The 13472-nt window shown below is 35.6% G+C and overlaps 1 protein-coding gene across 5 annotated transcripts in view; it reads left to right on the plus strand.

Moving 5' to 3' along the window:
• The first annotated feature begins 1827 nt into the window (after window positions 1–1827).
• Window positions 1828–13472, plus strand: part of RanBP3 (ran-binding protein 3) — a 186773-nt gene continuing 175128 nt past the window's right edge. For 3 of the 5 annotated variants that reach the window (XM_090388680.1, XM_090388682.1, XM_090388678.1), the window contains exon 1: window positions 1828–1962. In XM_090388680.1, coding sequence (XP_090244806.1) covers window positions 1920–1962 — 43 coding nt within the window. In that variant the 5' untranslated portion in view covers window positions 1828–1919. Of the gene's footprint in view, window positions 2113–13472 lie in introns of all 5 variants that reach the window. The other 2 variants (XM_090388679.1, XM_090388683.1) reach the window with 2 other exon arrangements.

Here is a 13472-nt window from a genome sequence, read left to right on the forward strand (position 1 = left end):
CTGAGGCATATCACACTCGCAGTTTCTCATTAAAAAACAATATAATAATAAATAATAAATTCTGTTTATGATTAGTCAGCAGTAAATGAATACAAAGAAGCAACATAAAGACAGATAACTGGTCACAGGGTAAGTTGCTACAATGGATAAAAGGACGGTTGAGTGGGAGAAGACAGAGGGTGGTAATCAATGGGTACTGCTCTTCGTGGACTAATGTTATTAGTGGAGTCCCACAGGGTTCGGTGTTGGGTACACTGTTCTTTTGTATATTTATCAATGATATTGATGAAGGTATATCAGGCTTAGTGTCGAAGTTTGCAGATGATACAAAGGTCGGCAGGGTTGTTAATGGCAGTGTGTTACTGCAACAGGATCTAGAAAATTTGGGCAGATGGGCTGAGAAGTGGCAACTGAAGTTTAACATTTAAAAATGCAAAGTACTGCATATGGGTGGAAGTAATCCCAGAGAAACGTATCAACTGTGTGGTACTACATTTAAGGTGGTAGAAAATGAAAAAGACCTGGGAGTAATTGTGCAGTCAGATATGAAGTTTTCTGAGAAATGCAGACAGGCTGCCAGGCAGGTCATGGGGTGTTGTCAATGATATACAGGAATTTTGCTAGCAGGGAAAAGGAGGTGAAAAGGAGGTCAGACTATGCCTTGAGTACAGCGTGCAGGTCTGGAGGCCTCATTTTAGGAAGGATGTAGATTTGCTTGAGCGTGTACAGAGAAGGGCAACAAGATTGGTGAGGGGAATGAAGGGATTCTCTTACCAAGAGAGGCTTAATTCTGAAAATTGCATCAGATGGAGACTAGGCACCTGCGAGGTGATCTGATTGAGGTGTATAAGGCCATGAATGGGTTGAGCACACTGAATTCTGATGGGATTCCTCCACTTGTTCAGATTACGAACCTAAGAGGGCATAAATCGAAATTTGAGGGAGGACAGATGTAGAATAGATGTGCGGAAATTTGCTTTTAGCTAGCGGGTGGTTAATTGCTGGAACAAACCTCCATTTGTCGTTGTGGAAGTTGATAGGTTAAATAAATTTAAGGAGCAACTGGAGAAACATTTCGAGGGGATTGTTTTGTAATTTTTTTTTGGCTGATGCTGCATAAGCTCATACACTTGCTTTCTTGCATCACATGCCACTACTATTACTACAAGTTTTTCCAGAAGCATTCGGGACAAACTCCACAATGCTTCTCCAGAGAAGAATTCTGGACAAAGTGACAGACCGATGTAGCCTTGTCCAGATGTACCACCTATAACTATCAGAATTACGCTAATGACAAACATACCCTGGGACAACTAATGAAACAGCTATAGGAGCCTACAAAATATTAAAAAAAAAAACAAAAAAAAAAACAACTAATAGTAATAATAATGATAATACAGTAAATAATAATTAAATGAGACAACTAAAACAGAATTTTCACGATACTTAAAAATTGGTTTAAAACATTGACAATAAATTATATCGAATTATTAAAGATAAATTAAACCAGAAAGACAATAATACGCAAATGGTTAGTTACTAAACCAATATCTAAAATGTAAAGTTTGGCTGGAAGGAGAGAAAAGATGTAATCTATATTTAGATATAGATATTGTTTAAACTAAAAATAATAAAATTTATAAATAATAAAATTTGATGGAAACACAAAACTATCACAATATTATCAATTGGCGTTGTAACAGCTATTGGTATTTGTAATACTTACTCTGAAGTGTGTTACAGTATCCATTGAGTCTCGAATAATTACATCATTATTAATGTAGTGCTCTTTTTATTTATTTACTTTTTCTTTTTTTTTATCAAAGATTCTTACTTAACTAGCATGTTGTAAAAATTGCCTCTGGCTTTAGGCCAAACATATTGAAGAGTATATCACGTACTGTCAACGGTAGCTATGTATGATTGGTCAATATTGTAAACTCACGGTGATGGCGGATGAAGGTAAGTGTTAGGGTGATATTGCAGTTGAGTTAAGTATACATCCTATCAGTTTCGTGTTCATTGTGTGCTGTATTCATATTCTTCGTACTCTGTGCTGAAATGGCACCTTAATTGTGATGGTCAGATGGAAGAACAAGAGTCAACTAAATGGTAAAGCCTAAGTTTAAGGTTTACTTCTACATTCTTCGATTATGTATCACTGACTTTTATGTTTGCAAAGTATCTTTTTCGCCTCTATAATTATGCTTAACAATGCTACTTGTGCCGGGGTATGAAATAAGAATTTATAGTTTGTTTCTTTCAATTAAATTTAGAATTTTATACTAAGTGTGGCTTTGAGGTTAATACTAAGTCAGGTTTGTGTTAATTGACAAATGTTATGTGTATACTAACTGTGCTAGTAGTACAAAAGAACACTCTTTCTACCGCTGTATGAAGATTTTCTAAAAAAAAAAACAAAAAAAAACATCAAAATATACTTCCTAATTTGAGTTGATAACTTAAACGCATTGGAGGACAAAATCCCACCTTCATTTTACATTTATAGCATTGTTCCCATTACTGCATATCGTTTTTAGTTTCTTTCCACAGGAAACAGAATAGTTATGGTAGCACTTCGTTTATAGCATGAATTCACGCATGTGTTAGGGGTGACATTTGTATGTTTACATGTGATTTAGTGAGTTAAACTGATTTTTTTTTGACGTAGGTGCTAATGCATGTTTTATTTACCTAGTGTACTTGAAATTAAGTATTTTAAACTTTATTGAATTTTAAAACAATTGCTAAATTACATATAAAAATCTTTATCTTACAATAACTTGTAATTATCATGCATTTAACTTGTAAGTCTTATAGAAGTAATAATTATGGTTAGCATGACATTTAAAATATGTCAATAATGAATTTTTTTTCTTAATTGTGCCATTTCTTGACCTTTCTGATAGTGTCACGAATTGGCATTGTCAGTGCAGTACAACATGAATTAAAAAAAAAAAAAAAAAATAGATCTAATTTGGATAGATTAATTTTTAGAATAGAAAGTGCTACTATTTGAACTGTACATGTCTGGATAATAAAAATTAACTAACCTTATTGTATATATTGTCAAAATGATTGTAACACTTCTGACCTGTTGTTCTGACAGAGTATAAACAAGAACGTACATCACTAGAAAGATTGTATATCATTTCCATTATTTAACCCACCGGCAGTTTGTGAAATCATACACAAGAATTTCACTTTAAAGTTTATTTTGACTCTCTTCAGTGAGATTTTTCAAAATTTTAATGTTTGAACTTTGGAAAAAAAAAAAAATCTCTTGAAAGGATTGCGAGTTACTCCTGTGTTGAACAGAATGGGTTTGGGGTGACCGAAAAAAAAATTCCAGGGGCATTTAGACCTCCTTCCAACCTTTTTGGAGGAAGTTACCAGATAATATTGATTAAATTATTTCTTAGTTATTAATGGTTGAAAGGCATTAATGCAGGTTATAAAATAATTTTTATATTAATTTATTACTAGGAGGCTCAGCCTCCTGCACATGCTTTTCTACATAATTTATAGAGGTATGATGGAGTAAGTCAAATCTTTTCTATGTAAAAGACACCTGTCGAAATGCACTGATCGATATCTAATCAGAAAATGACCTAGGTAATTACTTGCCTGTAGTACGTGGTATTCTCAAGGTCGAATAAATATCACTATATAATTATTTACCTACATCTACATAGGTTACTTAGGAAAACGCCTGATAAAAATTTAGATCTTGGGTACCACTCCATACTTCGACAAAAAGTCAGGAAGAAGGCAGTGATTTGCAGGTGCCACTCACTGTTTAACCCTGCCCCTTTTCTCCTAGGTTGATATGCCTAGGGTGTTTATCCCCCAACATGCCGCTGTTTTAAAATCGGGAAACTGTTTTCCGATTTTAAAACAGCGGCAAGTTGGGGGATAAACACCCTACCCTAAGCTAAGCACCCACCTCCTCAACGACACAAAACACATTCACAATAATCGCTCAATCATGGAACTTGACAGTACAATCACTCTGTTCTACGACCACGCCCACTGCGCAGAGACAAGTAGTACCCAAATAATAGATTTTAGCCAAAGGCCTTTTGGTTCGGGTTCCATAATGCACGAGGAATATTGTTGCATCCGAAAGAGCAGGACTAAAGTATTTAAGTGAAATATTTACAAAATACTAAATTATTTATAAATATACAATATTCATTAATATACAAAAAATGTTACAATGGAACATTTGACCCTGTCATATGTCTAGCATGAATGACCCTGTCTTCATCAGGGTCATTCATGCTTCATCAGAGATTGGTGAACGTTATGGAGATAGTTGTCAATAATTAATTGCATTTGTAGTGACGCAGTTGCCTCGCCCTCTTCTCCCATTGGCTCGAATAAATATCATTAGGAGGAAAACTTTTTTAATGTATAGAGAGATGTAATTATTGATGTGAAAACATCTTTGGTGACACCAACTAAATTTTGGACAGTAGTAAAATCAATTTGTCATGATTTTGTGATCCTGAAATGACGTCATTTCCGTTTCATAACAAAGAAAAATGGAGTCCAATAATTTTATTATTATTATTGGAGAGGAGATTGTGCAAGGATCATGGGAGGTGATATTAGATGTGCTTAGAGCTGGCATAAACCAGCTGGTTGCAGAAAAACAATTATGATTCAGGGCATACCACTTAGGTGGCTTTGGGCTAACCATTGCCACTTGTGGCAGAACCCTTTTGGTAACCAGAGAAATGGATATCTTGCAAAATTTAAAGTAAAGCAAATTTTAAAATAAAAATAAATAACATGTTTCTACCAGTGCAAAGCATCGTGGGAAAGGCAAAAAGAACAGTCAGGAGAGGAGATCGTGCAAAGGATCATGGGAGGTGATCTTGAATGTGCCCAGAGCTAGCATAAACCAACTGGTTGTGGAAAAACGTTTATGATTCAGGGCATACCACTTAGGTGGCTTTGGGCTAACCATTGCCACTCATGGCAGAAACCTTTTGGTAATCAGAGAAATGAATATCATGAGAGCAGTGATCTTTGGATGTGCTCAGAGCTGGCATAAACCAGCTCTGAGCACATCCAAAGATCATTACATTACAAGCGCTTTGGCCTTACCAGTTGGAGCACATGTAATGTAGGCGTTAAAGTACCAGTCTGTATTACTGAAGCGGTTGGATATTTCCATCAAGAGGTGAATTATGAATGTTTTTCCGCAACCAGCTGGGCCAGTCAAGAATATTTGAATCAGTTTGCGATAGGGAGATAACAGACTCCAAATTACATGTATGAGTAGAATCTTTTGCTGTTATTGGCCATTCTCATTAAGGTTTCGTGTTTCTTTGCATTTGGGCTGAGTCGGTTGAGCGTGGCAAGCTTTAGATCCTCATTCATCTCGCTGTTTGGATGATTGTAAAAGTTTCGAAGGGGATCTTCTTCTCATAGTCATGTTACAAGACTATGTAGGTCATTCATGCTTCATCAGGGTCATCATTGTCTTGACACATTCTTACATATTTATTTATTAATAAATAATATTTATTAATTATTATTTAAAATTTTTTTCTTATTATTTTATTCTTATCATTTTATTTTATTTATTTTTTGTTATTTTATTATTATTATTATTGTTATTTATTTTTATTATTATTATTTTTGGCTGGTGCAACATAAGCCATAGGCTTCCTTGCACTGTGTAGGCATTACTAATACTACTAATATTTCAATCGTTTTGTGACTGTCCAATTCATACAATTTACGATTTATACGAGCTCTTCATTGTCGTTGTAGATATTGACAAATTTCATCTCTGACAGTTTCTGTTTTCTCATTGTGAAATGGAATGTGCAGCGTTCCCATCTCATGCTTATACTCGTTGAGATCCTGAGCCAAGTCATAGTTTCAATAGCATATTATGCTTGGATACTGTTGTTTCTTGCAGATTTCGTTAGCGCTGCATGTGTAATTTGTGACAAAGCATGACAGAGTAGCAGGGCAGAGTAACATGATAGTATGATTGTAACAATACAAATACCTGTATTGTTGCAATCATACTATTCAACAAATGGCTATAATCAAATGGGTAATTTGGCTATTGGCCTAACCTCTTCCGAACATTGATTTGGTAGAGTAAGCAGCTGGCGTGTGTATCCTATTTATCACTAACATTGATTCAGTAGAGTAAGTAGCGGGCATGAGCATAAATTACATCATCCATGATTTCGGTTCTAGCTGTTTGAAATATAGTAGGTGTCATCATAAATATTTACCCATAAAATATCTTTCATGCGTACAGGGTACACACTCGATTTTTTCTTTTTTACAACTATGGTAATCAAAGAATTAAGTTAGTTAATTCAAAAGAATTAATATTCTACTATTATGAAATGAATTGCATGGGCACTGTGTCTTGTGCCCAAAACCTCTGAATAGGTGGAGACTGCTGTCTATTGCTGCTTTCTGTAGCACAGGCTGCAGTTGATAATTGAATGCTCATAGGTTAATATTGGCATTCTGAATCTGGTAGCTTTTTTGCTGTTGTTCTTCTAATGCTTGTGTGTGGTGGAGTGCAGTATTGGATGGTTAGGTATCCTTGCCACTTGAGGTCTCCTGATTGAATTGGCCATCCTCTGTCTGTTGAAATTCGTATCGAAAATTTTCGTAAAATCCTATCTTTATTGGTTTTGAATTTCAGAAAATGATCTAGGTTTTATATGAAACTTTTGGCAGTTTTCTTCTCTACAATGCAAAAGCATTGTCAGCTACTGTATTCCAGTACTCTGGAATGCTCATTTAACCTAGATTTCAGTTTTTGGTGTTGGTTGGGGTTAGTAGGGTAGGAGTATTGGGAATTGCCAGATAAATAATACCTTGTGTCAAGGTATTATTTATTAGCATTAGAAGTTCAAGCAAATTCTGTGTCCCACCTATGAGATCCAGGATAGGGCCCACTAAGTGGATTGCCAGTATAGCAAACAAGAAATTTGGCTGTCTTAGTAAGAAATCAGTTGCTGCTGCTGGCAGATGCCACTGACAGCAGGAACTTGTAAGCCAAGTGCTCATGCACACAGATTAGTCTTTGTGTTTAGACTCGTCTCTCTATATTGACAGAACAGCTTTTCACACTTTGTATAATTAATACAGTTCCAAAAGATATCACATCTTCATTTTTATGTCTGTGCAGTATATGTATTATGTCTGTGCAGTACTGCAATATTGCATAGACATAATACACATGATGGAATATGTTAATTCTCATAACTGCTACCACAGAAAGAAGTAGGGGATGACAGTTACCATCAAAGTTGCATCCCCAAGAGAGAGTGAGAGAGTGTGTGTGTGTGTGTGTCTCAGCCTATACAATCAAATCCCTTGAGAGCTGTCCTGGAACACTAGTTCAACTGATACCAAGTTTCAGTCAATAAAATGGAACAGAGGAAGCAAAATATGGTCTTAGATGCTCATGCACTATAAAAATTATAATGCCAATAATAAAGGACAGTTCTTCACACAGTTTTACAATTTTTTGGTCAGCCAAAATGCCTTGACAGATGCCAGTCTGAAGGTGTAGTAACATTTGTAATGTGTCATGAGTATAATGAATCTATATTATTTTGTAAATAATATACATTCATCATGCTAATTTTAATCTGCGACCTATGAAAAGAAAGAAAACACTAAACCAGTAACAAATTCAGCATATTTCTGCTGTATTTAAGGTTGTATATTTGTTCTAAAATGCTCGGTTTTCCAAATACCTTGTAATTTTTTTTTTGCCTAGATTGCAGAAAGTATTAATTTTACATAATTAAGTTTTTGTTAATTTATTTTCTCTATAAATTATGCTATTTTAGATGGGTTTTAATTGTCCTTTGATTATGTAAAAATGCAACTTTCTTAAAGTTGTACTTATCCTTTCACAAGCAAGGTGGCTGAATGTATTGGAGACCCTTATACTCAAATTTTTGATAGGGATAGTGAGTTTCTTTGTTAATTTTGGAGTTTTGTGACAATGAAAAATATAAATGCTTTTAAATATTAATTTCTTATTTTACTTGATGCCCAGCATTAGAGCAACATTATTGTGAAAAATAAAACTAGAACTTTTAAAAAATTCATAAAATATAAAAAAATAAAATTGTTGAACTTTTTTGATGCATTGATATGGTCTGCATCTATTTATATATTACTTAATTCAGTATCATTTTTTTTTTTTTTTTAATCTGAATATTTGAAAATTTAATTTCTGCATTTGTAAGCCAAAATCGGATACCAGTGGCCTTCAAGTGTGATGATTTTTGATGCTGTTTTTTTGCTGCCATCTGTTAAAACTGTCTGCTGTTAATTGGAAATGCAAAGAAGATGGCAGCATACATTATACCAATTTCAAGACAATTAACATATACATTAAATGGAGACATTTGAAATGTACTTGAAATGACCTTGAAAAAAGTCAGATCTCTGTATATACTTGGGAAAAGTTTGACAAGAGTTTGACTCAATTCTGAAGTGGATTTTGCTTTTTAGTTTATGGATTTCTCAAATAAAAGTACTTAATCTGAAAGTTGTGACCTAGTTTCTTAACATAAAAAAAACTTTCTTTTGTTTCGTATAGAATATAGTTATTATTAGATAGTTATTATTTAATGTATTTAATTTATACACAATTTAAATCTATAACTTTAGTATTTATTAAATTCTGAAAAATGTATTTCACCTCTGAATTACATAGTAGTTTATTTTCATATGAAGTAATATGTTGAAAATGAGCTACTAAACCTATGTGTATGTTATCAATCATTACAGTATTAATACTGTCCCCTATTTTCTCCAAAATAAAAACACAAATTTTTAATCATGTATGCTTTTGTTTTCTCTGACTTGTTACAAGCCAGACCTCCCCAAGCATTTCAGTATATTTATAAAATTCTTTAGCTTTGAAAAAAGAATATGGATGGGGCACTTTTAATATTAGTAATGCAAACTTATATTATCAGTCAAAAAAAAGAAAAAAAAAAAATGCCTACTTGAGTTGCTCTGGATGGCTGAGGCCAAAAGAGTTTACAACTTCTTTGTAATTCATTGTAACTTTCATATTTTGATCAGTTTACCAGTGCAACACTCAATAGTGGGCTGTGCACTTTTTTGTTAGGGCATGTGAGCTCAATCTTATAATTTTGAATTTGCAACTGCATACATTACTTCAGGGATAAGGTCATCTTTAAATTTATTGAATCTACACTTTCATGACATTACTGGAAGTTTAGGCGCCTCCGTAGCCAGGTGTGCAGGAGCAGCAGTGCATAGCACACGCTTCTTCATTAGACCGGGGTTTGAGCCCGTGACCACCAAATACGGAGGATGCGGAAAGGTCAGGGAATGACCACCGCATATCCCCGGAGCAATATGGCCTTAGTTGCTAATGCTCCTAAAAACCAAATAACAACAACATAACTGGAAGTTTATTTCAGTAATCAATTACTCTGTGGCTGAAAGGAAATTTCTACACATGTATTTTGTAACCATTTTTCAGTTTAAGTTTATGTCCTCTAATATATGCATCTGAGAACAAGTAAAGATGCTGTCAGCTTAAGTTTACTTAAACCTGTTAATGCCTTGAACACTTAAATTAAGTCAGCACACAGATTTTTTAGCATCAAGATGGTGTAGTATATAGAACCCCAGTCTTTTATGGTAACAATGTCCGTCTGTGCCTCCTCACTAATCTTATTGTTCTTTTGATGGCTCAAAACTTTCAACTTCTTTACCACTGAGATAATGTTGTAGAACTCTGATTAGCTGGTAATCTGATGGCATAAGATTTAACAAATACAGCAGATACAGAATTTTTGTTTCCAAAATCAAAATCCTTGATTTTGCAACACGAGCCAAAAAATAAGTGAATGTGTGTTGTCCTAACGAAATGCAATAACTTCATGATTGGTCAAAGAAAGGAATTTTCTTGCAGCCTCTATAACTTTTGAGTTGTGTTTTTTTTTTTTTTTTTTTTTTTTGGTAGTTGTTGACGCATTGGCTTCTGTGGCGATAGTGCACCTCCCAAGGTTTTTTTTTTTTTTTTTTTGCAGTACTTTGATCCAAGCCCAAGGCGGGATTCGAACCCGCGACCTTTGGATTGCCAGGCAGGCACTTTACCAACCCGGCTAGCCTGGTCGGCTTTTGAGTTGTTGGCACACAACTTCAGTTATGGTGGGATATTTTGGGAGGTAAAGGGGAGGACACACACTACAACAGTTCAGAATAAACTGCAACTTGAATATCCCAACTATATAGCAAAATCTTCCTGGGATGAAGACTGCCTCTTGGTTTTCATTCCAGGAAGGTTTGGAGCAAATTGTCTGGCACTTATCCATTCTTAACACTGTTGAACACTGATAAAGGAATTATTTCTCATCTTGCAGTGATGACTCAATTCAAAAATGGGGCTTCAAGTTCACAAGAATGTAATTAACTGCAGATGTTTACCTGGTCTCTAAGGTTGTCCAGTGAAAATAAATGTGAAATACATTTGCCATATTTTAAATTGTTTTTCAGGTATTTTTAGAGGCAACAAATGAAGAAATGGATTAAAATTGAGTTTATGAATAAGTTCTTCAGTACAGTGTGATTAGTGATATACAAGCATGCCTTAAGTGTAATTATTAGTAGTAGTTGAGGCATATGATGCAAGAAGGCTACCTTATACAGCATCAGCCAAAAAAAAAAAAAAAAAACTTTCACCCATCCATTCACTCCAAATGTTTGTCTAGTTTTGCCTTGAATTTATTTAAGCTGTCAACTTCTACAATGACAGATGGAAGTTTGTTCTAGCAATAAACCACCCACTGGCTAAAGGCAAATTTCCGTATATCTATTCTACAACTGTCGTTCCTGAATTTGAATTTGTCCCCTTAGGCGATTAATATGGCCAAGAGGAAGAATTTGCATTGAGTTGCTCAAACCATTCAAGGCCTTATAACCTCAGTCAGATCACCTTGCAAGTGCCTAATCTCAAGACACTGCAAATGCCCTGTGTTCCATTCACCAATCTCATTGCCCTTCTCTGTACTCGTTCCAGCAGCTCTACATCCTTCCCGAAATGAGGCCTCCAGACATGTATACAGTACTCAAGGTGTGACCATTGTCTTGTACAAGGGGATAATCACCCCTTATCCCTGCTAGAAAAATTCCTGTACAGGCAACCCTCATATAAACACGGTTTTGCTCTAACACGATTGATAAATTGTGGCAATCCTCGCACAACACGGTACTTATATAACACAGTTTTGCTCTAACACGGTTAGAGATGGAAACCTTGTATAACACAGTATTGTTGAGCTTTTGTGTGGGAAAAAACTCTGCTCTTACGTTGGATGTAATTTTTCAATGTTTCCATTCTTTTTTGTGAATCTCTGCTTTTGACTGTTATGCAAAAAAAAAAAAAAATTGGGAAATCCCCGTGTTAGGTTCTGTGCTATTGAACTTGTGGAAAAATCCAGATTTCAAAGTTTTAATGTGCTGGGATAATGGATAATGTGCCTGGCCATCTAAAAGATTTAAGTCATCCAAACTTTGAAATAATATTCCTACTTCTTTAATTAGATCTTCTTCTTTAATCAGATCAGTACAACTTCTTTAATTAGATTAAGACATTATATCTACTTTTGAAACTCATTACATCAGACAATCGTTACAATGGATTTTGGAAAAAATTGATTCTGAATTGAATTGATGGAAAATTGAAGTGATGGAGGCATGGAAACATTTTTCAGTTGTGGACTGTATCGGAATCATAGCTATTGCCCAAAGAAGTAAAACTGTCAACATTAAATGTGTGTTGGGAAAATGTATGGCCAGTGTCAGTTCATTCAGGAAATATGGTTGAACCGACAGAAAATGGAATCTGTGTGATAGTAGAACTTGCTAAGCCGGTAGGAGGAGGTTTTGATGATATGACTACTGAAGCCCTCGTGGGTGGCACAGTTGGTAGAATAGTAGTAGTAGTGGCATGTGATGCAAGAAAGCAAATGTATAAGCTTATGCAGCATCAGCCAAAAAAAAAAAAAAAAAAAAATCGCACCATTCCCTCCAAATGCCTGTCCAGTTCCTCCTTAAATTTATTCAACCTATCAACTTCTACAACAACAGATGGAAGTTTGTTCCAGCAATTAACCACCCGCTGGCTAAAGGAAAATTTCCGCACATCTATTCAACATCTGTCTTTTCTTAATTTGAATTTATGCCCCCTTAGATTTGTAATCTGAACAAGTGGAAGGATCCCATCAGAATTCAGCGTGCTCAACCCATTCAAGGCCTTATATACCTCAATCAGATCACCGCGCAGGTGCCTAGTCTCCAGCCACTGCAATTTGCAGAACTTAAGCCTCTCTTGGTAAGAGGATCCCTTCATTCCCCTCACCAATCTTGTTGCCCTTCTCTGCACACGCTCAAGTAAATCTACATCCTTCCTAAAATGAGGCCTCCAGACCTGTACGCAGTACTCAAGCCGTGGCCTGACCATTGCCTTATACAGAGGGATAATCACCTCCTTTTCCCTGCTAGCAAAATTCCTATATATCATTGACAAAACCCCATGACCTGCCCTGGCAGCCTGTCTGCATTGCTCAGAGAACTTCATATCTGACTGCACAATTACTCCCAGGTCTTTTTCATTTTCTACCACCTTAAGTGTAGTACCACACAGTTGGTACATTTCTCTGGGGTTACTTCTACCCATATGTAGTACTTTGCATTTGTCAAGGTTAAACTTCAGTTGCCACTTCTTAGCCCATCTGCCCAAATTATCTAGATCCTGTTGCAGTAGCACACTGCCATTACTATCATTAACAACCCTGCCAACCTTTGTATCATCTGCAAACTTCAATTAAGCCTGATATACCTTCATCAATATCATTGATAAATATACAAAACAACAGTGGACCCAACACCGAGCCCTGTGGGACTCCACTAATAACATTAGTCCAAGAAGAGCAGCACCCATTGATTACCACCCTCTGTCTTCTAGCACTTAACCATCCTTTTATCCATTGTAGCAACTTACCCTTAATACCATTCTGCTCCAATTTGTACAATAGTCTTCCATGCGCAACAGTGTCAAAAGCCTTCCTGAAATCCAAATATATGATATCAAAATTATTTTTCGCATCCAGTTCCTTTGTAACCACATCATAATATCCTATCAAATTTGTCAGAGAAGACTTTCCCTTAACAAACCCATGCTGTGTCTGAATTATTGCTGCAGTCTTGTCTAGATGATCCTGCAATGCATCCTTAACCAGCGATTCCATTATTTTACCCGGAACAGAAGTTAAACTAACTGGTCTGTAGTTACTCGTGTCACCCTTCGATCCCCCTTTGTGAATTGGGGATACATTTGCACATCTCCAGTCCGTGGGAACCTCCCCTGAGTCCAAGGATGCTCTCATAATTATGGCTAAGGGTTTGCTTAGTTGCCTTGC

The sequence above is a fragment of the Mastigoproctus giganteus genome, chromosome 14 (genome assembly GCF_048544385.1).
Source record: "Mastigoproctus giganteus isolate SK-2022 chromosome 14, ASM4854438v1, whole genome shotgun sequence".
In the NCBI taxonomy this organism is placed as follows: Eukaryota; Metazoa; Arthropoda; class Arachnida; order Uropygi; family Thelyphonidae; genus Mastigoproctus; species Mastigoproctus giganteus.